The 23,313-nt window shown below is 37.6% G+C and overlaps 1 protein-coding gene across 3 annotated transcripts in view; it reads left to right on the forward strand.

The window, feature by feature from the left end:
• Positions 1 to 23,313, forward strand: part of LOC121307487 (collagen alpha-1(XXVII) chain B-like) — a 152,287-nt gene that overhangs the window by 98,933 nt on the left and 30,041 nt on the right. For all 3 annotated transcript variants that reach the window (XM_041239668.1, XM_041239666.1, XM_041239667.1), the window contains exons 23-28: positions 1,898 to 1,951; positions 2,526 to 2,570; positions 2,695 to 2,748; positions 3,252 to 3,305; positions 7,494 to 7,547; positions 12,107 to 12,160. In XM_041239668.1, coding sequence (XP_041095602.1) covers positions 1,898 to 1,951; positions 2,526 to 2,570; positions 2,695 to 2,748; positions 3,252 to 3,305; positions 7,494 to 7,547; positions 12,107 to 12,160 — 315 coding nt within the window. The remainder of the gene's footprint in view (positions 1 to 1,897; positions 1,952 to 2,525; positions 2,571 to 2,694; positions 2,749 to 3,251; positions 3,306 to 7,493; positions 7,548 to 12,106; positions 12,161 to 23,313) is intronic.

Raw genomic sequence — 23,313 nt, forward strand, 5'->3', positions numbered from 1 at the left:
GAAGGCATGACAGGATAACCTGTTACACTACCCAAGCCTCTTTTAATGCGTTATTAGTTCAAAGGCATGTAGGCAGGCAGGCAGTCATGCAAGCAAGATGTGCACTTGGTGCCACAGACAAATACTTTGTCTGGTTTTGACGCTTTTATGTTTACTTAAATTAGAAAGACAAAACCATATGATATGCCATTGACCTTTTTAAAACAATTTAAATCCATGAACTAAAAGAGGAAGCCAAGCAAACTGTCAGTCATTTTCATGCTTGTGGTGGCTTGGTCCAGATGACACCCAATGATATGTGATAAAAACTTGGACCCCGCTGTCATGGATGTGTGCTATGTTCACACAGTGCTGCCGTGAACTTTACCGTACATCTGTCTATAGAATGCAAATGACAGAAAAACAGATGATCTAGCTGAAACCTTACTGTGCCATTTTCATTTTGAACATTTTACTGCCTGCTCTTTAAAAAGTGACCTAGTGCTTGTGTGTTTGACAGTTAAATAGTTGCTAAAAGATTGACACACTGATAAAGGCATGAACCATATCGTTTGTTGACCTTGGCTAAGGGGTTGATTCATTGTATAAACTTATTTTTTATGGCTAATCCCATGATAACCACTTGACTTGGATGATCAAACAATAACAACAAAGTTTCTTTTAGTTTTACTTTAATTTATGATTGTTTACAAGGTGTATAGAATAACATCTTAACGATAGTAGTATGATGGTTTTTGTTTGACCATTTTGTCAGTGCATTTTGCGAGAAGGCTGTAGTGAAGATTGAAGTGATTGTGTATTGGGCTTGTCACCAGCTTCGCAGAGAGAATAACATCTGTTTTGAGAACACTGAGATGAAGGAGCCCCAGCCAAAACACGAGCAGGTTATTTCAGTGACGACTGATTTATTTTGCCCATTTACCATATAGGAAAAAATATATCTAATCTACGCAATCATTGTTTTTAAATAGCTCTGCAGCATTGGGCCACTATTGCAATCCAACAGTCATTTTCAAATATAGCAGTCTTATATTCATGTCAGTCAAAGTCAGTGGGGTATTAATAATAACTTAATTTGACTCTTTTGGTGTCAGGACCAAGATATTTGTGTTCAAACAGTGCATTGTTGTACCATTTTATAAAAAGCAAACTAAAAGTTTGAGGAGTACCTCTATATAACTGCTGTATACTATGCAAGGAATTGTTAGTTCCCATAAGAGCAATGATTCCCCCTTTGTCATTTAACTATGAAACTACTGACCCTTGCTGACTGTGTTTATCAAAGTATAAAAGTGACTAAATGTGGGGTGTATAATCATCCAAAACCACATGGTCTTGCAGTGAAAATCTGTATTGTACAATGGCAAGGATCGTCCTATTCATTTCACTGGGCTATGTGATGTCATAACTGTGGCGAAATCCCAGGACATCTCCACAGTTCTGTCTAAACCTCTTTGTTGTTTTTAATTTCAAAGGCCATTTATAATAGCAATATGGCACTCTAGTGTCTGTGTTGAGGGAGATCCCACAACAACACCCACCCTGCTGTGTTGCTTATTTGAACATGGTTTGGATGTGGAGCCATATGCAAACCAGGAGATCCATGGAAAAACAAAAGTCTAGGCAGAAGTTCCATTGGATTGTGGCGTTTGACACTATATTTTGCAACATGAAAAATGTTTTCCCAGTCACAAAGTATCGGTGACTTTGGAGCAAAGACCTTGGTTAAAACGGTCTCAAAAGGCACATTTCTCTCATTGTCACAAGACATAGACATTCAAACAGCCCTGCGGACAAGATCAGTTACAGCCGGTTTCCTTTCCACTCGGTACGTACACTGTTCCCATGTCAAAGTGACGAGTTTGAGTTTGTTCAATGTGTTTGTGTATTTGTGCAGGGCAGACCTGGTAGAAAAGGATTTCCTGGGAGCCCTGGCCCTGATGGTTCAAAGGTAAAGAAACCGTGCTTTCATAAAGGCAGATTGATGATGACTAGATGTTCTACTTAATTCACAGACAGGTCTCTTTTAATGATTGGAGAACCCTGTCTGTTAACCTGGCTTATGTTTTCCAACATGGGTGCTTTGTTGTCCTTCCCCATTAACATCTGTGAATACAATAAAAGCACAACTACAAGAGTAGGACTGTGATTTACAAGGGAGAATGGATTGAGACTGGCTGTTTTAGATAGTTCAGGCATGGTTCATGTTTCTCACATTTAAAAAAAAATAATAATAAATTATTTCATTTCTTAAATTGTATCCTGTATGGTGTATAATTGTAGGTATTCTATATATTCAGACAACCAGCTTCTAAAATTAAAGCCTTGAAACAGTTTCAGAACTCGCTGCTCTTGAACCAGTGAGTGTTGGTTATATCGAAATCATCCAAACAAAACATCTTTTTCCACAATTCACTTCATATTTCGCCTGCTGTGTATTGTTTTAGAGGGTGTTGTACATTGCATTTGAATTGGTAGTGTAAACAGGGGGCCGTTTTAAATATTATCTGAATTTCCTATGACAGGGTGAACCTGGTATTACTGGAAAGGTTGGAAAACTTGGTGAACGGGTAATTAGCTTTTTTTTTAATCATTATATATGTATGTGAATAATGTTACCTGCATGGTAATCAGTGCTGATATAACATTAAATCATGAATACTTTCATTTACATTTTACACATTTCATTTGAAGGGCTTGATGGGGTTCATTGGGCCTGTTGGAGAATCTGGAATTGCAGGGGAAAAGGTACGTTTTGATTTCTAGAAATCCCAAATCAATCATCACTTGATCTGCTGTACATTTCCATGGCAACCACTTGCACAGGTGTTTTCCTTCATAATTTTGTGCGTGCTGTCAAACTGTACATTCACAATATTTGCTCAAGGCCTGAATTAAATGAGAAAGCACTGCTGTCATGTTTGTTATTTTTTAGGGTTTTTTTGCTCTGTTTTCTATGGTTAATGTCATGTTATTTTATTGCAAGCTGTGCACGTCTGTAGAGATTGACCAGAGTGCTTCTCACTCAGGATACACTGTTTGCGTTTTTTGTTTTTATTTTGATAATCTTTTTAAGACAGGCTCCTACACCATCAGCTCATACTAACCTTGCCGTAGAGCCGTTTCTTTTTCTGGGATTTCACTAATGAAACAGGGTGCCCCCTAGCAACAGAGATTGCAAACCTCTGTTCCAATAAACACTTTGTTCATTTTCAGAGTGCCTGTTTATGAGCTGGTGTTTGTGTCCGCAGGGTGACAGGGGTGAAATGGGGCTGCCCGGGCCTCCAGGAGTAAAGGGAGCGATGGTAAGGAGTAAGTCTGGTTCCTCTCTCTGTTCCCACTGTTGTAAGATTGTACGCTGCTGGGTAGTAATCGGGGCGTCTGGGCAACTTAGTAACATTCCACTGAGTAATGCTTTGTCTGAGCCGAGAGAAAACCATCCAGAATTATCCAGTAATCATCTTGGTAATCTGTATTATTCCCTGTTTCCTCGTAATGCATTTTAACCTTGCTGCTGTGTTGCGACACTGTTCTTCTCTAAGAAGTAAATAGGAGTCTGGTGTCCGAATGGACGGCAAAACATTGAAAGGTTTTAATAAAATGAAATATTACAGCAGTTTTTCATAATTCCTGTACATTATCACCTGGTTAATGTAGTTAGGGACAACATAACTGGAAAACAGTAACAGATTGTATTCAAGGTCTATAAGCAAACCCCTCCATTTTTCCTCACAGTGTAACAATGTGGGACATTATCAACATTTTAAAGACCCCTGAAGTAATTCTCCAGTTGGGAAATAATTAGAAACTCTATACAATGCAAATTCTAGTCCAAAAGCCTGCTGTTACAACATTAGGCCACAGGTGTCCACTGTGTGCTATGGAAAAACCCCATTCAACGTGAATGTAAAAATTGACTGCTGCAAAACAAGTCAGATTTATTTAGTTTAGTTCTTGATGTGTTTTTATTTTTTGTTTGGTTTTGTTTTATTTTTTTCAGTGCAATCACAAACCACAGTAAAATTACAGGCTGGGTCTATAAAAGGACATTGATGTAGAATCCTACTATGCAGTACGTAGTTAACAAGCCTCCCTGGCAGATGCTATGTGGACAATTAAAATAAGTTTAAAACAAATCCTGTGTTGAAAGGTGTTAATCTGGGAGCACGGATCAATTTGAGTTTTTAAAAGTGCCACCTATCTACACGATGTGATAAAATAAAGTAAAAGCGATATAAAAGGCTTGTATTAAGACCAGCTCAATTACAGCTCTCTCATCCCCTTTCAATAGGACCAGCTCTCTATTAAGACCCTTTTCTGAGTCTCTTAGGTGGCCGTAGTAGAGTCACTCCGTTTTATAGTCCATACCTAATTTGTTTGGGTAAATCCAGTGACTTCTGACTGGAATAATAGGATAGCGCACATAAATGGCATACCATATGCAAAGTTACAAAGGAGACTTGTAAGTAACTCTGCCTTGTACAATCTGAAACACATTGTAGTGTAATAGAAAACAGACCTTGTATTTGAATGTACTGCAGAGTCAGCATGCTGAAAGAGCCAGAACTGATGCCTGAAAATTAAATGCATTAAGTTGTTTACTTCAGTGAGTTAGGACCACAGTGTGCCATATTCTACCATAGACCCTAAGCAGTATTTCTTCTAGTCTTCCCTTTGATTGAAGACATTGAGAAAGATTTCTATTTGAGTAAATCTTAATGAACCACCATTGAGTGTTAATAGTTATGGGTGGCTTTGATTTAAACCATAAACGTAGAATGTAAATACTGTCTGACTGACCCTAATTAGCACTAATCTTGGACTGCCTTTGGTGAGGCTTAGTGCAAATCTGACTGATACCAGACATTAAAAAAAAATAATAATTTAAAAGGCCATGCAGTGTAGTCAGTATCCAGTTGGACCTGGTGTGCAGAGGGAGGATTAAAGGAAAAAAAAAAAAAGTAATGATATTTTTTTAAAGATTGCCAGGAGCACTTGCATTCATTTCCAGTGTTTAGCTAAAGCTGCTGTGTTTTTATGGGTTGATGAGTCAGTTGTTAATTTATCTGAATCATTTCCAGACGGTAATAGGATATAAGTGTTATTTAGCGTGTAACCTAGAAATAAATGTTTAGAGTCAGGCTCACGAGTCCCTCTAGAAAGGGGGTCTCCTGTCGCTGTGTCTGTGAGTCCTTTGAAAAATGTTTTGAGTTACCGTATGTTCAGTGTTGAGTTTAGTACTGGTGTTTTAGGCAGCTGCTATAGCTCAAGACTTCTCAGCTGTGATCACTTGATAGATCTAAACTGACTGAGCTGAACACAAGGACAAGGTCAATGCATTTTTGGCAACAGACTGATGCAGAAAACATTAACTGTAGTGTAGAACACAGTGCTATCTAACAAAATACCTCAAAGAACTGCAGAACACCCTGCAAAGCTTACAAGGAAAACCTCGTGTTACCTTTGCTGTGCCCCATGTTGTCCATATCACAGTGTTATATTTTTAAACCTGTTGCCCACCTTTCTTTTTTTTTTTTTTTTTTATATGGGCAGTACATTTCTCAATGTACTCAGATGTGTTCACCAGGAGAATAAAAAGTATTCAAAGGATCGCAGTGTATCCAGAGCACACTCCCTCCTGCAACCAATGCTGGTTTTTTTGGTCCCACAATGTGCCACTCATTTCAATCACAGCACTAGCTTTGTTGCAATAGGGAGCATGAACTGGATGCACTGTGATTTTATAAAAGATACATCTTGGGAATAAATATGAACAACCGCAAGTACAGCAAAGTGGAGTTTTTATACCACTACAGGGGGTTCTGTAACACTGAGTTATTATTGGTCTAGATGGTGGTTTCATTAAATTGGAATCTTGTGTAAAACTGTTACAGGGTCTCAGTCCTGGCTTGTGCTTGATTCTGAAGACCTGGTGCAATCATTGCACTGTCATGCTTCTACATATGAAGTCACCATTCTCTTAAAGGGTGAGGGAGCAGCTTAGTGTCCACGAACTTTAACATAAACCCAGAAATACTGAACACATTCGCCCGATTGTCTTAGTTTCCTTTAAACTACATTTTAAAAACTTTTTTGTCTTTTAAAAAAAATAGTTTTCATTCAAAGTGATGTCCTTTTTTTGGTTTTTCAGTAAGACAGCAAACATTATTTTCTAGTGTCGGTGCATTCATTTGCATTAGTAAAATACATAAAAATACCTAAAAGCAAATTCATTGCATTTTGACTGCCAAAATAATCTATTTGCAATCCAGTTTAAAACAACAACAAAAGTAATCTTGAATGAATGCTTTGTTGAATCGATCTAATTTTGACTTGGGTTTGGCACCTTGGTTTGTTTTAGAGGGAAGCCAGCGTGGAACAGCAGCTGGCTCGACAGTAATGTCAGCTGAAAAGACAATGTTGTTGCTGAAATGTGAACCCACTCATTCTTTTTATGTATTGCAAACAGTTTTGCATGTGCAGGAAACAAAGGAGAAATTGTAGCTATTGCAGGAAGAGTTTCCACAGCATAAATCATGAACAGAATCAACTCCTCACCACATGCTGTTCGAGTTCTAATTGTTTCTAGGGAAACGACTCAATGTTTTGATCTTTTGTAGAAAGGTAGACAGTCCTTTCAGATGGAAATAGTTGTGTATGACAATAGTATTAAAGTTAGTATCAAGTAGTATCAAAGTGAAGTTTGTTTTAGTCCCAAAATAGCAATAAAAACAAAAACCCTGGAATGAACTGCGTATTGTAATCTTTGTGTGTTCATCCCGTACATTACAGAGCCATGGCTGTGTGGCTTTATAAGAATGTTCTGCAGTTTTCTGAAACTAAAACATTGGATCAGATCTGAAGTATGTTGTGTCTGACAGTTGGAAAGTTTCCGCACCCACTTTCTATGTTTTAATCTGCACAGCGATTATTTCCAACATTCATTTTTATTAAATATTATGTGTCAGCATTTTATAAAGATCTGGCTGGGTTCTAACTAATAACAATCTGGTTTATGTTCATTGACTCTATGACTTTTGATTTGCCAGTTTGTCAGATGTTCAACTAATTTCTGTGTCAGAACTAGTGTATTGTAACAATGTTTAATACGCCATGCAGTTTAACCAGTAACACTTACTTTACTATTCTGGTGGTTACATATACATATTTTATATATATATATATATATATATATATATATATATATATATATATATATATATATATCTATATCACAACATTCTTAAATGTTGTAGCAAAATACAAGGGCAAAAGTCATTATCTACAATCATTATATATACAGTAACATTAATATATTTGTAAACTCCAGCTTTCACTTTTTGTAAGAGAAAAATAATTAAATTGTATTGGAAAGTAAACAGTAACAACTGAAAGGGGAGCGCGTGGTTTTGCATAGTCCTGTATCGGTTTTATTTACAATGTATTGTGTTGTAAAGTTATGACACATTAATGGTAATATTTGCTTTATTTAGGGGCATCCAGGAACACCAGGTGGGACTGGCCCTACAGGACCTCCTGGGCCACCAGTAAGTACTGTTTTAATGAGCCTTCATTTTACACGTCACACTGCCGGTCAGCCACAGGTCAATGCAGTGGTGCTGTACTGAGGACCATGGTAAAACCAGGGCAGTCTCTTAGGTGTGAGCCATTAGTAGAATTGTACCACAAGTAGGCTGTGCAGTATGTTCCAAACCCCTTGTGGCTTTCATAGCTGATAATTGATGTGGTCTGCTAAGAAATTTCCCAATGGAATGGCACCTTTTAAGGGTTAAACACTTTAATAATCTGTAATAAATCGTTTGGAAGCCCAGTGTAATACAGTCGGTGCCGCTCTATCGGGAGATGTAAAAAATATTCTGAATTAGCAGCTGTCTCAATTAAACGAGGGGCATTTGAGAGGACCTTAGTCACAATTATATTCATCATTTACGACATGCACGAGAGTACTTTAATACTGCTTTTTATTTCTAAATGAAAAGAAAAAGAATGAATTCAGATCGCATTATGAATACATGTTCAGTGCATCATTTGAAATGACTCAATTGTTTTTTTATTCCGAAACAAAATTTAATTGCTCATCACTTGCTTTGACGTGACGTGGCTGTTGAACATATAGGAAAGGATCGCCTCTTGAAAAAAAAAAAAAAAAAATCTTGAATAAGTCACACAGTAGTGTAATTTATAATGGGCAGATAATTGCCACATTTTCCAAAGAAATATTGTAATCTTTTGTTATTTCTAATTGCAGTCATACAACATGAGTCATGAGAGTTTTGTTTTGGGCTTAGCAGCAGCCTGAGAAACTGAAACTCAACAGCCATGATGACAACTTGCAGATGAATTTGCGCAAGTCGCAGTGTAATCACGAACTCACTGCACTGCGCTACACAAACCTGACTTGCTCTGAAAAGCGATCTCGGTTCATCACTTGAAAAAACTGAATCCCAATTAAACAAAGTGACGTCCCAATTAAACAACATAAATAGCATTGGGAAGAACCATCTCCCCGAGTTCTGTCCCATTTAAGAAGAAATCACGATTTGTCAGTGTCCTGGCTGTATGCTGTTTTAAATATACTGCTGAATGTGCTTTGACAAATGGCTTAATAGTTTGGCAGTGCATGCGAACAGTAAAAACGTGTGCCAAAAGTGAAAGGAATGCACAATAAACCTGACCTTCAGGTCACTGGAGTTAGGGCATCCACAGGGATACATTTACCCTCGGGAGGGAATGCAGACAGAACAAAACCGATGGAGGAGAAAGGTAAAGCAAAAAAAAAATAGTTACTGACACCTGAGGCAGGGGTTCAAAGTTGAACTGAAAGTTCTTATGAAGTCAACGTCTGTTTATAAACAATAGGTTTTCAAATTGAGATTTAGGTAAATGAAATGTTACTTTTTATTCCAAGTTTTTTCAAGTGTGTATATGTATAGCTTATACAAATAGCTTGGTTTTAAACCCACAGACTAATTGATATCAAATGGCTGTAAATGCCAGCAGCAAAAAACTGTTTTCACCAGTAATGTTATCAGACTAGTGCAGTTCAAGTTAGGCCCACATAAGGACTTTTCTTTAAAAGACCAATAATTCCTAGGTGATAAAAGAATGGAAAGTTCAGTAACATTTTTATCTTATTGGCATAATCATTTTTCCAGTAGCCACCTATACTGTATAATCCAAAAGAAGGAAGCAATATGCTGACTTGAAAAGAAAAAAAAAAGTTGTTACAGGAAAACTCATTACAGGGTTTCCTACTTCAGTGAAGTGTAAAAAGCAAAAGGAGTTCAGTAATCTCTCAGAAAAAGTGATATTGTTAGCTGTTAACTCAGGATTATGGATACCTGTGACTGAACATTGACACAGTAATAACAGTGCTAACAAATGGCTTGTCACCTTCAAACAGTGCTACTGTAAACCTGAAATGTTTCTTGGTTTTTTGTGTTAACCTTGTGCTAAGAATTAGCATTTGCACCTGTGACGGGATAGCGTCACGGCCCAAGATGTTACCAGCAGGAATTAGAGACTCGGAGACAGAAGCTGCAGTGAAGCATGTTGCGCACTTTATGAATAAAAAAAACACAGGAACAAATAAACAGACAAGCGGCAAAATAAAAACAATGTTGCTGTCAGGCTGGACCTTCCCAGCGCCCAGCACCCAGCACCACCTATTCCCTCCCCCAGAGGAAGGATTTCTCTTTCCTTATATACATGTGGCCACTCCCCACCAATTACCTATATGGGGAATGACCACACCTGTGATTTGCTGGCACGGTTAGATTTAACCCCATCCATGCCAACCTTACATTCCTCCACACACAAACTATTTACAGCAGCAGGGCTTCTGCCCAGCCACAGCACCCCTAAAGAGTTCATTAAAATGTCAGTAGACTCAGATTACTCCAGTATACTGTTGTGTGTAAGCAGTAAAGTGAATATTCACAGTATATGATTTGCAAGCAGCATAATAATTACGTCTGTTTTATATGAAGAAAAAAAGGAATGCATGAAACTTTGTGGGACTTGTAATGAAATAAAACAATCAAGACACGCATGCCTTTTAGAGCCAGTCACACTCAAGTTAGGAATTTAACAACAAAGATTAAAACACTTTGTTTTAGCTGTGTTGGCTTTGGGGATTGTTTTTAACACATTTTATGTCAGCAGTATCAAGATGCATCTGCCAAGAGGCAATTTTATCACTATTTGTTACTAGTGCCAAACAGCTTGGGACATATCTTTTAAATTATTAGTCCAATTTTGGTATATGTTTTGTAACATTAAATCTTACCAACTGGCCACTAACTACAAGTTAATTCAAAATGTTTCAGATTTACCATCACTGACTGCTTAAAGACCTTTCTTTCGCTCCCCGTCTACAGTACCTGTGAACAAATAAGCATGCCAGAGAACATCTGAATAGGGGATCCATGGTGAAAATGTTCAATACGATGGTATCCTTGAAAAGCAATTTTTAAAATATACGCAAGCTCTCTTAATGATAATTTCTAGGAATTAACTATACATCTTTACATCTCTGAAAAGAAATAATAAGCAAGAAAGAACACAGTGCAGTGATATTTCTTTATCAATGCAAACATTTGTTTTAGGTGCCCAGACTGGTATCACATTGAACTGTACTTTTGATTGTGGGAATAAATTAGCCTTAGAGCTGTAACTGTGAATTACTGGACAGTCTGTACGTTAACGAAAATGTCTTCAAAGAAAAATGCTTCAAGACACCACTCACCATTTTGTAACTTTCCTGTTGCAATTATGTGAATACATTTCAAATGTCAGTGTTGCAGAGTGTTTGACTTGACATGAACCAAAGGCTGTGTGTACCTGTTGATACAGAATGCTGTCTTTATACAGAGCATTTTCTTGTCTAAGTCAGACGGAACTTTGAAACTCGGTCCAGCATGATGTCATCACATCCTTATCACGCTGGCATTGTGACAGTAATATTACAACACGTAGCTGATGAGAGACCAAGAGGATTAAAGTCTTGCCTCTGGAGTCTAAAAACCTGGCCATCACTTTGAAAAGAACTCATTTGTGCAGCATTGTTATTTAGCTTCTCTAATTAGAGGCCAGTGTCTCCTGTTTACTTCACACTTGAAAAATCTAAAGTATTGCTGCTAGAAACTTCTTTCCTGCTTCTTTGTTAAGAGACCTTTAATTTTAATTGGATTTGCCAGTCGTGTTAGTGGAGTACAAACCCGTCAGATGAAAATCTAACACATATCTAGTTTGCACAGGAAATAACGCCTATTAAAAGTTGATTGAATCACTGGAGGAGATTAAAGAACCAAAAACAAACATAAACACAGACCTCTCAAGACCTCCTTGTTAAATACCTAAGCTTGGGATCTTAATTGGGTCTAATCTTATTTAAGTACGGTAGCTGTTGCTCATTCAAAAAAAAAAAGGTTAGAGTTCAAGCCGTCGGCTTCTACAGTGTTCTGTTTACAGTCAGTTTAGCAATTTTAATGCAATTTTTGTTGCATTGCATCAGGATATTGGTCATTGAATGAGGTGACCCAGGGGATGTGTTTTTATTTTAATGGATTTACAATCTGGGCTTCTTGAATTATTGTAATCTACTACAGCTGCTAATATTTCTTAAGCCATTTCAGCTAGCAATTTCATATTTTCAATGTTATGAAATCTAATGGGACACTTGACTTTGACCTGCGATGGCTGTCATATCGGGGGTTGTGTTACTTCTTACTTTCGAGATGGTAAGGCCTAACACTTTAAGATACTGGCTTCATAGACTGTACCTGGATGTACTCTGTGGTTCTCAGTCAGGCATGATCATGGGCATTGTACTAGAAACATTAACCCTTTTCATGGCCATTATTTTATAAAACAGTCAAAGCATCATATCTCAGAAAGCCTTTGAGATAGCGACTTCATAACTGCAGGGTTATATAAAGTCTGCATGTGGTATTTGTGATCATGACCTTGACATTTGTTCTTAAAAACTCACATTTGTAGTTGCTACTGTGTGCACTATTTAAAAAAAACTGCAGCCCAGTGTTTGCAGTCCTGTTCTAATGCATTATACCTGTGTGTTTTGTAGGGACTTCCAGGATCTCGTGGACCAATTGGTACAAAAGGACCTAAAGGCAGACGGGTAAGAACCACAAGGCTTTTAATTGTCAAGTTTAACAAGGTTGTCTTAAGCACTGCCACACAATTGCACATCAAGGCTGAAGCATTTTTCCCCCACAGTAAACCAGGACAGAAATAATCAATGAGAGCACAATGTTGAGCGTCAACTCTTGCCTTTTATGACACAACTACCACTATGTTTAGCACCAGATAACTATTGTGATAAATAGAATTTAAGTTATGTTCTTCTAAAACTTTGCTAATAACAAATTGCTATTTTTATGTTAAATCTAGCAATACCACTTCATCGCCTGGATTTTCTATACATAATATGTATAATTCACAATTCGATATAAAAAAACAAATGCCTCACAGATATTCTCCAACCCCTGTTGTATACCAAGATATTTATTGCAGAGAAAAATACATATTATGATATGGTGGGTATGATAGATGTATTGATGTTTATACTTGACTATTGGAAGGGGCTTGACGGGAGCTTTTGATTTGATCCTAAACTGGTATGAAAGACAGGCTGAGTCACTTTTTGAGAGTGCTTTCCTCAACCAGACAGATTTATTTTGTAATGTTAAGTTTTGTAATGTTGGTAAAAAGATTGAAGATACAGGCTACTGGTGCACGAATGTCTCTTTAGAAGTAGAGTTGTAACCTGGCTGTATATTCTCGGGACCCTAAGAGAGGCCAGGATTTTCAACTCACCTCTCTAATTCGCAAATTAAATTATTTATTCGACATGTAAATGGAATGTGAGTTGCTAAGTGACTGGAATTGTTTTTCTTACTAGTTACCAAAAGCACACACCTTCCCGGGGGTGAGAATTACTTCCTGCCAGGAACGTTTAAAGTAGGAAAAATATACAGTAGTATATAATAAATAGAAGCCAAAACAGAAAGATTAAATGAAAAAGGATGCTGGTGAGAGCAAAGATATTTACAATGAAGGAATCGCACTATTTTGATAACTATTATTTACCGTATAAAAGTTAAAGTAATATGGTTTTAATCCATTAAAATCGGTTAATTTTCTGGTTTAGAGATTAAAAATACTGACCTGTCTTTGTGTCCCGAGAGTAGTGGCAACCCTGCTTAGAAGTTTGCCCTTTCCAAAAACGTTGTGCAAATTGAAATGACCAGAAAGAAGGATGTAAAGGATAGTCGCTATTTTTTATTTTTTTTTTTTTTTATGTTGGAGGAGTTTATCTGACAAACCTAACATTTTCAATTAAAAGACAGTAGTGTTTCTCCGGTAGAATTCTGCATGCAAGCGGCTGACATTCAGGTGGTTAGTTAGTTAGTTACATCATGTCTCTTTACATTCCTGCTATGATTTGTCTTCACCTCAGTTTCATCATCTGTCGCCATTTTTTTAAATGCAATGCCAGATGCTCTAGCTGGGGTCTCCCTTATGTGGTTCTGCTGAAGACGCCTTTGTGAGGAAGGGGGAGTGTAATGCATGACAAATAACTGGATGTACTACAATAACTCTCACAGTGCTTTTGTAAATGCATTCCTGCAGGCTGGAATTAACCTCACCAAGGCCCTCCCAACCACAAGATTTACTGTAAATGGATCTTGCTTTCCTCTAACTTTAGTGAATTCTACTGAGCTCCACCAGTCAGCGAGGCTCTGGGTGAACAACAAGGCTTTAGTGATTAATGCCACTAGTACCGTAAAAATAGTTTTAAAGGATGCACTGGCGTAAACGTCGCGCCCCCCCATTTACATTTTAGGAAAACACTTTTTTTGTGTGTTGTTTTTTTTCTTCCTGCGTGTTCAACACCGCTAAATAAAGAAATACACAAGTTTGCTTTTGAAATACCCCTTTTATTCCATTAATAATTTGACAGTGTTGTTTTTAGTTAATCATATAAACTCTATTCCATTTTTCAAAATAATTGGTTCCAATCAATTAAAGTACAATGTCAAAACACATAAAAATATAGATATAATACCACTACTGTAAATTCCAGCAGTAACAGTGAAAACCTCTGACAGTTGGATCTTGAATGTTTTTTACGGTAATTGCCTTCTAATGCTGTTGTAACCCTGTTTATTGATAGGAGAGTCTAGGATCCTGGCTAAAGGGCGTTCTGCCTGTAGGGCCTAATGGTTTTCAGGAATGTGGATAAATGTGTTGCACCTTTTGGTTAAATAGAGGATTCTGAGGAGTTTTAAATGGATACTGTAAAAAATACACTGCAAATATGAAAAGACCCACAGAGGAGCAAAGTCCATAACTATTAAACATTCAATAGTGCTGAATTTAGAAACACTAAACTACACTTCCATTCAACGACAAACATTTAGACTGGGGGTATTTTGCAATGTGTTCTAGTCAAAATGTTTGTCACTGCAGTTTCTTTTGGTATTTCTAAATTCAGCACTGTTGAGCGTTTTGATAGTTTTGGATAATATATGGAAGGCTTCATCTGATCCACTTGATGTGCAAAGTTAATCCGAAGGGCTTACAGAGGAAACTAGGTCGCACTTAGACATCTGAAAAAACAGGTTTCTAGTCGAAACGTCGGTCTTGAAAAAGTGGAATCTTTTTCTAATTATATTGGAGCGAAACTGAAAATCATTGCACTGCAAGCAAATAGGCCATTCGATAAATAAGGTTTGAAGAAGAAAAGCATTAATATCAATAATAGTAGTGACAATAACAGTAGTAATGATAGTTATAATAATATTCATAATCACAATAATAATAGGTTTGAATTGAAGTACAGTAGTTTGGTATCTTTTCAGCATTAATAACTTATTATTTAATTACTTATTGATACATCTTTCATAGTAAGTGTAATACATTATAAACTGTTGATGAAGTTGTGGGATTTGTGGACATTTTTATTGCATTCCTCTTGTGCTGTAGTGCACCTACTTGGTCATAGAGGGGCTGCCAGTCTGTTGTATTTGGTGATGTGCCAATGGGGATGGTCACAAAACGATCCTGTGCTGCAGCTGAGAAAGGTGCAGGAGCAGCTGCTTGCCTGCCCGCCTGACAATGGCATTATCAACAAGTAGCCTCGAGATAACAGCAGCACTCGGGGACAGGGCTTCGTGTCTCATCAGAGCAGCCCAGCCGAGTGGGAGGGTGGCTGGGTTCATTCCACGTTTAGCTCTGGAAACAGCGACTTCTGAAATCTGCTTCTTAGTGAGGACAGAAAGAACCAGTGTAGTTCATTAAAGTATAATTCAATTAGTCGTTTGCTTGATCCGTGGAGCCAGCATTGCCACCATTGCGTGTGCTGATGCACCAGGGAGGCCACAAATAGGCTGATCCCAGAGCCAGCATTACACTCCAGCCATCAACACCAAGCCAATAGGAAATCCATGCTACCTGGTGGAGAAGAACGCTGAAGCGAAGCAATATCTTGGTTGGTCTCCACCTCTACTATCTGATTTTCTGGACGGGAGCCGAGTCCAATATCAGCATGAAGTGAATAAGAGGTACTCCCATGTAAGAAAGATGAAATGAATTGCTTTTGAAGAGAGTGCTGTGGGCTGTACACCGTGTGCAGATATGATCACGACAAACAGGACTTGGTTAAAAGATTGAATTGACTTGGTGCGCTCACAATTAAAATATAGACACAAGGGCATTCAGCTCATTTTCTTTCCCTTGTTGATAATTGTGAAATATTTCACTGTGTTTAGTGCCCTTCAATGTGGGAACACATGCATTGATTCTGCTACACAAAGTTGTGTAAGCCGTATATTATATGCGGTGTGTATACATAATGTAATTGTCACACACATAGTTTCTCTACGAAGGATATTATAGTAATTATGTCAGATCTTTTGAAAAAAAATTTTTAGCGCTGAAAAAAAAACAAGCTTTTTGATTCAGTTAACTCTTGGAAGTTGATTTGTAGAAAGTTAAACTGCAATTACAACAAATGCTTCTTACTTTGCGTTTGCACGTCGCTGGAGCACACGCTTTCACTGTAAGAACATCGCTACTGTGGCTCCTGCAGGAGTACAAAGAAAATGCTGCAAAGCCTTGTGCCTTAGAAGAGTTTACCACTCTGAATGTGCACAGTAATGTGCTCTTTCCTAAGGAAGCCATGTGTAGGGAGGAGCCTCCCAGAGTAGTCCATTTAACCTCAGCTGACCTCAAGGGTGTAAGGTCAGCAGTTACGAAGTTATCACAAACCTAGACACCTTTTTGATGTGGCCAAGCGGCAGGCATTCGGGAGGACCAGCTTTACCTGAAGGTGCTTGCAGACAACAGATCATATCTAGATAATAAATAGAGAACCAAGCCACACTCTCTTCATAATGTTTCCCAGTTCTATTGGCAAGCTAAGCGACGTTTTTGACATTTCCAGGCCTAAACATGCCTACTTGATTTAGTTTCAGTTTTACCTCAGAATGTAGGAATTTGTCTTTTTAAAGCTTTGTGTGAATCCTATGAAACTGTTAACAGCTATTACATCAACTTCAGGTGACCTCATATAGCAGCCTACTGTTTGTGTCTGGGTCTGCTGTCCTCCAGTGATACTATTCTGAAAGAGGAAAAGGATTTATTTTATTGATTTATTGGTAGTTGTATCAGCAGGCTGACTCGCACACAGCTATGTCCTGGAGATGTTTTTAAATGTTTTTAAAGAAAGTCAAGAACCTTGCAATATTCTCCGGAAGCAACTTTAAATCCTCAACGAAGCAAAATATTTTATTTACAAAATGTGGAAAACATTACTGAGCTATTCCTATAAAATAGCAATCAAAGGCCTTTTTGGGGCTCGTTAATAGACAAATGTAATAAATTCTGGCTAACTTTGGTCTGAGTTTTAGATTCCTGAGAAGTGATACAATAATTACACATCAACCAAACTGAATCTGAGCTGGGGGGAAAAACAATAGACCAGACTGGAAATAACAGGAAAATACAAGAGTGGAGGCCAAAAATGAGGCGTAATGTCCTGCGTTTGTCATAGCGCTTTGGTATTGTGTTGAAAACCTTGTCTCTGTAAAGCAGTTGGATCCAATAATTGTGTGTGACATGTAACAATCCCAGTCTGTAGTTTCTAGTCTTTATTCTCATCTAAATAACACAGGCCTATATCCGTTGGGTTTAGTAGGGTCATTTCTACTATAAATTGCCAGGGTTAAACTCCAACGATTAACAATAGGAATTAATTCATTCCTCTTCTATGAAAAGGTGAGATTATTTCAGTCTTCCTATATCATAACAGAGTCTCTCTGTGTACTGTACTTGTAAACTTATGGGATGCGTGTCACTTAAAATTTCTTGCAAGCTGAAGAAGCTAAATATCTGCAGTAACGACAACACAGAATCGTACTTCATTACGGTCTTAATGTCAGTCCCTTCATCAGCGTTCTCTTGTGTCGTAAATTGCTGTTGCAGTCATCGTAAAGTGCATGGATAAGGTTTGGAGTTACCTTGAGAATGGGCTAACAAGTAAAAGAAAGCTTTAAAAAAAAAAAAAGTTTGGCTTGTTTTTGTCTTTGGAAACATCTTTGTGTTGTTTGCACTGAGAACCTTGTATACTATACATACATCTTGTGTGAGTGTGTGTATGCGTGTATTGCTGTGCTGTCATTGTACAGTGCTGGATTAATATTTTAGGTAACACAGAATACTGTCGAAAGAAATGTGTTGGTATCTCAGTTTTGTGTACGCAGGTTTCTACTGTAATTATATTACCTGTTCTCATAGAGCACACCATTAAATCCTGGGGTACGCCTAGGTGCTCTTCTAAGAACAGAGATGGGTAATTCCATCTCAGAAGCAGTAATATTCTAGAGCTAATTTTAGGATGCAGTCTCTAAGATAATATTGGAAACACATTTGCATAAGGGGAGCTTGTTGGAAATGAAACGGACGGTGGTAGCTAAACCAACTTTCCCACGCAGGCTCATTCAAGAGGAACCCAGTTTAAATCTAGCATGTTAAGATGGAGACATGTGCTCATGTTTTCCGCACAGTTTATTTTATGGGTATCATGAATCATTCTGCAAATGCATTTAAATTATTGATTCAATCAGTACATTTTATTTTATAAAGTTTTTGTCCAAAACCACCACTGCAAGGTGCCAGCTGTGCTCAGTATTGGAAACGATGGGGAAAATGTAATTCATCAGAAGATGTACTCTATTAAACGCATGTGTACTACATTAAATAAGAACTGTTCTGAATGAAAGTACTTAAAATGAACCTCTGTAATGTTACCAGCAGTAAATGTGGTCACATATAACCAAACACACACAAAAAAAGTATGTGTTAGTTTTGATTTTATGAATATGGTTTTATAAAAACAGACTTTGGACTGTAGGAGAATTAGTATAGTTCACTGAGAGAATAGAGAGAGAATAGTAGTATACTGAGGGAATAGTATAGCTCACTGAGAGAATAGTCACTGAGGGAATAGTATAGTTCACTGAGAGAATAGTATAGCTTTGTGTGAATGCACTGAGCTATTACATCAACTTCAGGAATATAGCAGCCTACTGTTTGTGTCTGGGTCTATCTAAACTGCTGTCCTCCAGTGATACTAATAGTAGTTTGCTAAGAGAATAGTGTAGTTCACTGAGGTATAGCTCACTGAATAGTAGTAGCTCACTGAGAGAATAGTATAGTTCACTGAGGGAATAGTATAGTTCACTGAGAGAATAGTAACTGAGAATAGAATTTGTCTTTTTAATAGCTAGTTCACTGAGAGAATAGTAGTTCACTGAGAGAATAGTATAGAGGGAATAGTCACTGAGAGAATAGTATGAGTTCACTGAGAGAATAGTGTAGTACTGTAGTAGTTCACTGAGAGAATAGTATAGTTCACTGAGAGAATAGTATAGTTCACTGAGGGAATAGTGTAGTTCACTGAGGGAATAGTATAGCTCACAGAGAATAGTGTAGTTCACTGAGGGAATAGTATAGTTCACTGAGAGAATAGTGTAGTTCACTGAGGGAATAGTATAGTTCACTGAGGGAATAGTATAGTTCACTGAGAGAATAGTATAGTTCACTGAGAGAATAGTAATAGTAGTAGTTCACTGAGGGAATAGTATAGCTCACTGAGAGAATAGTGTAGTTCACTGAGGGAATAGTATAGCTCACTGAGAGAATAGTATAGCTCACTGAGAGAATAGTATAGCTCACTGAGAGAATAGTATAGCTCACTGAGAGAATAGTATAGCTCACTGAGAGAATAGTATAGTTCACTGAGAGAATAGTATAGCTCACTGAGAGAATAGTATAGTTCACTGAGGGAATAGTATAGTTCACTGAGAGAATAGTCACTGAGAGAATAGTATAGCTCACTGAGAGAATAGTATAGCTCACTGAGAGAATAGTATAGTTCACTGAGAGAATAGTATAGTTCACTGAGAGAATAGTATAGTTCACTGAGAGAATAGTATAGTTCACTCACTGAGAGAATAGTATAGTTCACTGAGAGAATAGTATAGTTCACTGAGAGAATAGTATAGTTCACTGAGAATAGTAAGTACTGAGAGAATAATCACTGAAGAGAATAGTATAGTTCACTGAGAGAATAGTATAGCTCACTGAGAGAATAGTATAGTTCACTGAGAGAATAGTATAGTTCACTGTGAGAATAGTGTAGTTCACTGAGAGAATAGTATAGCTCACTGAGAGAATAGTATAGTTCACTGTGAGAATAGTGTAGTTCACTGAGAGAATAGTGTAGTTCACTGAGAGAATAGTATAGTTCACTGAGAGAATAGTGTAGTTCACTGAGAGAATAGAGTTCACTGAGAGAATAGTATAGTTCACTGAGAGAATAGTATAGTTCACTGAGAGAATAGTATAGTTCAAGAGAATAGTATAGTTCACTGAGGGAATAGTATAGTTTGCTAAGAGAATAGTGTAGTTCACTGAGAGAATAGTGTAGTTCACTGAGAGAATAGTAGTAGTTCACTGAGGGAATAGTGAGAATAGTTCACTGAGAGAATAGTATAGTTCTACACTGAGAGAATAATATAGTTTGCTAAGAGAATAGTAGTAGTTCACTGTGAGAATAGTGTAGTTCACTGAGAGAATAGTATAGTTCACTGAGGGAATAGTATAGTTTGCTAAGAGAATAGTAGTTCACTGAGAGAATAGTATAGTTCACTGAGAGAATAGTATAGTTCACTGAGGGAATAGTATAGTTCACTGAGAGAATAGTATAGTTCACTGAGTGAATAGTGTAGTTCACTGAGAGAATAGTATAGTTCACTGAGAGAATAGTATAGTTCACTGAGTGAATAGTATAGTTCACTGAGTGAATAGTATAGTTCACTGAGTGAATAGTATAACTCACTGAGAGAATAGTATAGCTCACTGAGAGAATAGTAAGTTCACTGAGAGAATAGTATAGTTCACTGAGAGAATAGTAGTTCACTGAGAGAATAGTATAGTTTGCTAAGAGAATAGTATAGTTCACTGAGAGAATAGTATAGTTCACTGAGAGAATAGTATAGCTCACTGAGAAGAAAACCTTCTCAAATGAAGAATTGCAGCAAACACCCCATTTTGTCAAAATATCTCTGCCTTTTTTTCAGCAGTCAAGGAGTGTTTCCCTGTTTAGAAGCAAATGGTGAAATGAATATGACCTTTTTGTTCTCATGCTTTTATGAGGAGTCCAAATTGCTACAAATTAATTCCAATTAATTCCATAATTCTTGCCAGCCAGGGAATTATTTTAAACACATTGTAGTACTGTAACCAAAGGTTAAGCATAATTTGAACCTGCTGATTGCTGCGTTGGTTTCATTGAAATACCCAGGCTGTGGTTAATGTCATTTAATATGGCTTGGATGGCATGAAAGAATGATCATGCTGTGACTCCAAGTCAAAAAGCCCATAGTGGAGTTTGGAAGACCCTGGCAGCTTAAATAAGCATTCTCCAATATGGAGTGCATTACCCTGTGGTGAAATCCACACAGAACATCAGAAAAGCCATTACGCCGCAAGTGGTTTGCAGAATTTGGCCCAGCGCTAGTCTGTAACAGTGGAGCTTTCACATGGTCTTTTTCCATGCAAAATATGTTGCCTTCAGTAGTTAATGCTCCCCCAGTATAACTAGAACACCATTGTGCCCTCAGAAGACCATAAACGATGCATAACAATGTCAAGCTGGTTCTGCTAACTAGTGCCCAAATGCTGACTCGAGGTTCTTTGTGGGTGAAATGTATGTTTCAGCAAGTACCCTGGAATTCCTTGATCATGACCACTAAAGTGATTGAGTGAGCTTTTACTGTAATTAATAACACAATGGTAGACATTACTAAAAAAGCTGGTCTTTGTTATTCCCATTGACGGTGAGAGACCCAACGATGTTCCCAGCTGTTCCTCTCATTGTCTGTAGCTTGACTGCCATGTGACTGTGTCGCTTTCTAAGAGCTTCCTGGAGACTTCAGGTGAACAAGACACTTTCATGTGTGTCTGTAAGATTAAAAGCAAGTTTTGTTTTGTTCGTTTAACTGTGGTGTTTCATGAGTTTTAGTACTTGAGTACTTGAAATAAAATCATTATTGATGCAATTCATTTGTAAAGCAATTGGCAGATTGTCCTTGCTACAACCAGGATAAAATTAGCTGCAGTAGTAGGAAGATCGTCAAAGGCACATTTGTCTTGCCAGCATTACAAGTCTCACTCTAGCACTGCTTAAGTACTTGAATATATTTTTATTCAAGATTCCCATCTCCCCTGTTTCGAAGTCTGATCTGGATTTGAACCCAGGCTTTCATAGTTGATAGGAATGAGAGGTCAGAAAATAAGCCCACACTGGAACCTGATTCTGAGGCTGAACAATAAGCAATGTATTTGTTTATTTAGTAGACACCTTTATCCAAGGCAACTTACAGAGACTAGGGTGTGTGAACTGTGCATCAGCTGCAGAGTCACTTATAACAACAAATCACCCAAGAGATGGAGCACAAGGAGGTTAAGTGACTTGCTCAGGATCACACAGTGAGTCGGTGAGCTGGGATTTGAACCGGGGACCTCCTGGTTACAAGCCCTTGTCTTTAACCACCAGGCCATACAGCCTCCTCACAGTAAGGGGGTTGATTAACCTTTACCCCAGCAGGATAAGCCACTGCTGTTTTTTTAAGAGCATTTTCAGTCATCCTCTAATCAGTGGTTATACTGGAAATCCCACTGAAATAAGGACTGAGGTGTAAAAACAGCTTGCAGTAAACATACCCAAAGAGTGTACAGCCCTGCATACAGTAATTCACACAAATTCCAACTCCCATGTCTGGGGTTAGGACCTCTTATGAAATGAACATTTATCATACAAAGTCACAGAGAGGAAATGTGTTTAAAACAAACAAACGCACAGACCCCCACGATCTGAATAGAGTCCTCGTCTGTCATCTCAGTTGTGCTTCATAAAAGAACTGCATCCAATTCACTTTCATGTTTCCTCCCATTTCCAATTCAGCAAATCGTGGAATAAAGATCATGAGAAGGATTGACCCAAAAAAAAAGTACAAATACACTAAAAGGCAACGCTGTTAATATCCGAAAACAAGTTTTTATTTTACTTCCTTTCAGCACGCTCAAAAAAGCTTCACAACTGGTTTTAAAATGAATAAAGTCATAATAATAACTATATCCATTACGTGTACCTTTTTAAAATAAATTCAGTTCAGTTTTCTTATCATTCATCCTGAGCCTCAGGGTCTCTTCATCGCTGTTGGAAAAACAAATTTGTAAGCTCTCTGTACAGCCATGTGTGTGCATTGGCTGGAGCATTCAGTATGACATGCATTATATTATTATTCATAACCGGCGTTTAAAAGAGACCTGGCGACTATTGATCATATTTCCCAGCAGCCCCGGTGCTTATTAGAGACCGCTGAGTATTGGAAGTTTTATGGTATATTATAAACTGTTGGCAGAGCACTGTAATTAAAAATAAACAAAAACTATGATAAATATGTTTTGTTTTCATGCAAGTGTCTTGCTCTGCGATGTACAAATAGGATTGTCTTTCAAGTTGTATTGCTTGTACCAATTTAATGCTGAGGTCATTGCTAGTGTTGATATCATTATATAGTAGTATATATATATATATTATATATATATATATATATCTATATATATTATATATATATATATGTATACCCTGTGATTGTCCTCATTTAACCCACAATAACTGTGTGAAACTATGTCTAGTTT

This window comes from Polyodon spathula, chromosome 56, assembly GCF_017654505.1.
Source record: "Polyodon spathula isolate WHYD16114869_AA chromosome 56, ASM1765450v1, whole genome shotgun sequence".
NCBI lineage: Eukaryota > Metazoa > Chordata > Actinopteri > Acipenseriformes > Polyodontidae > Polyodon > Polyodon spathula.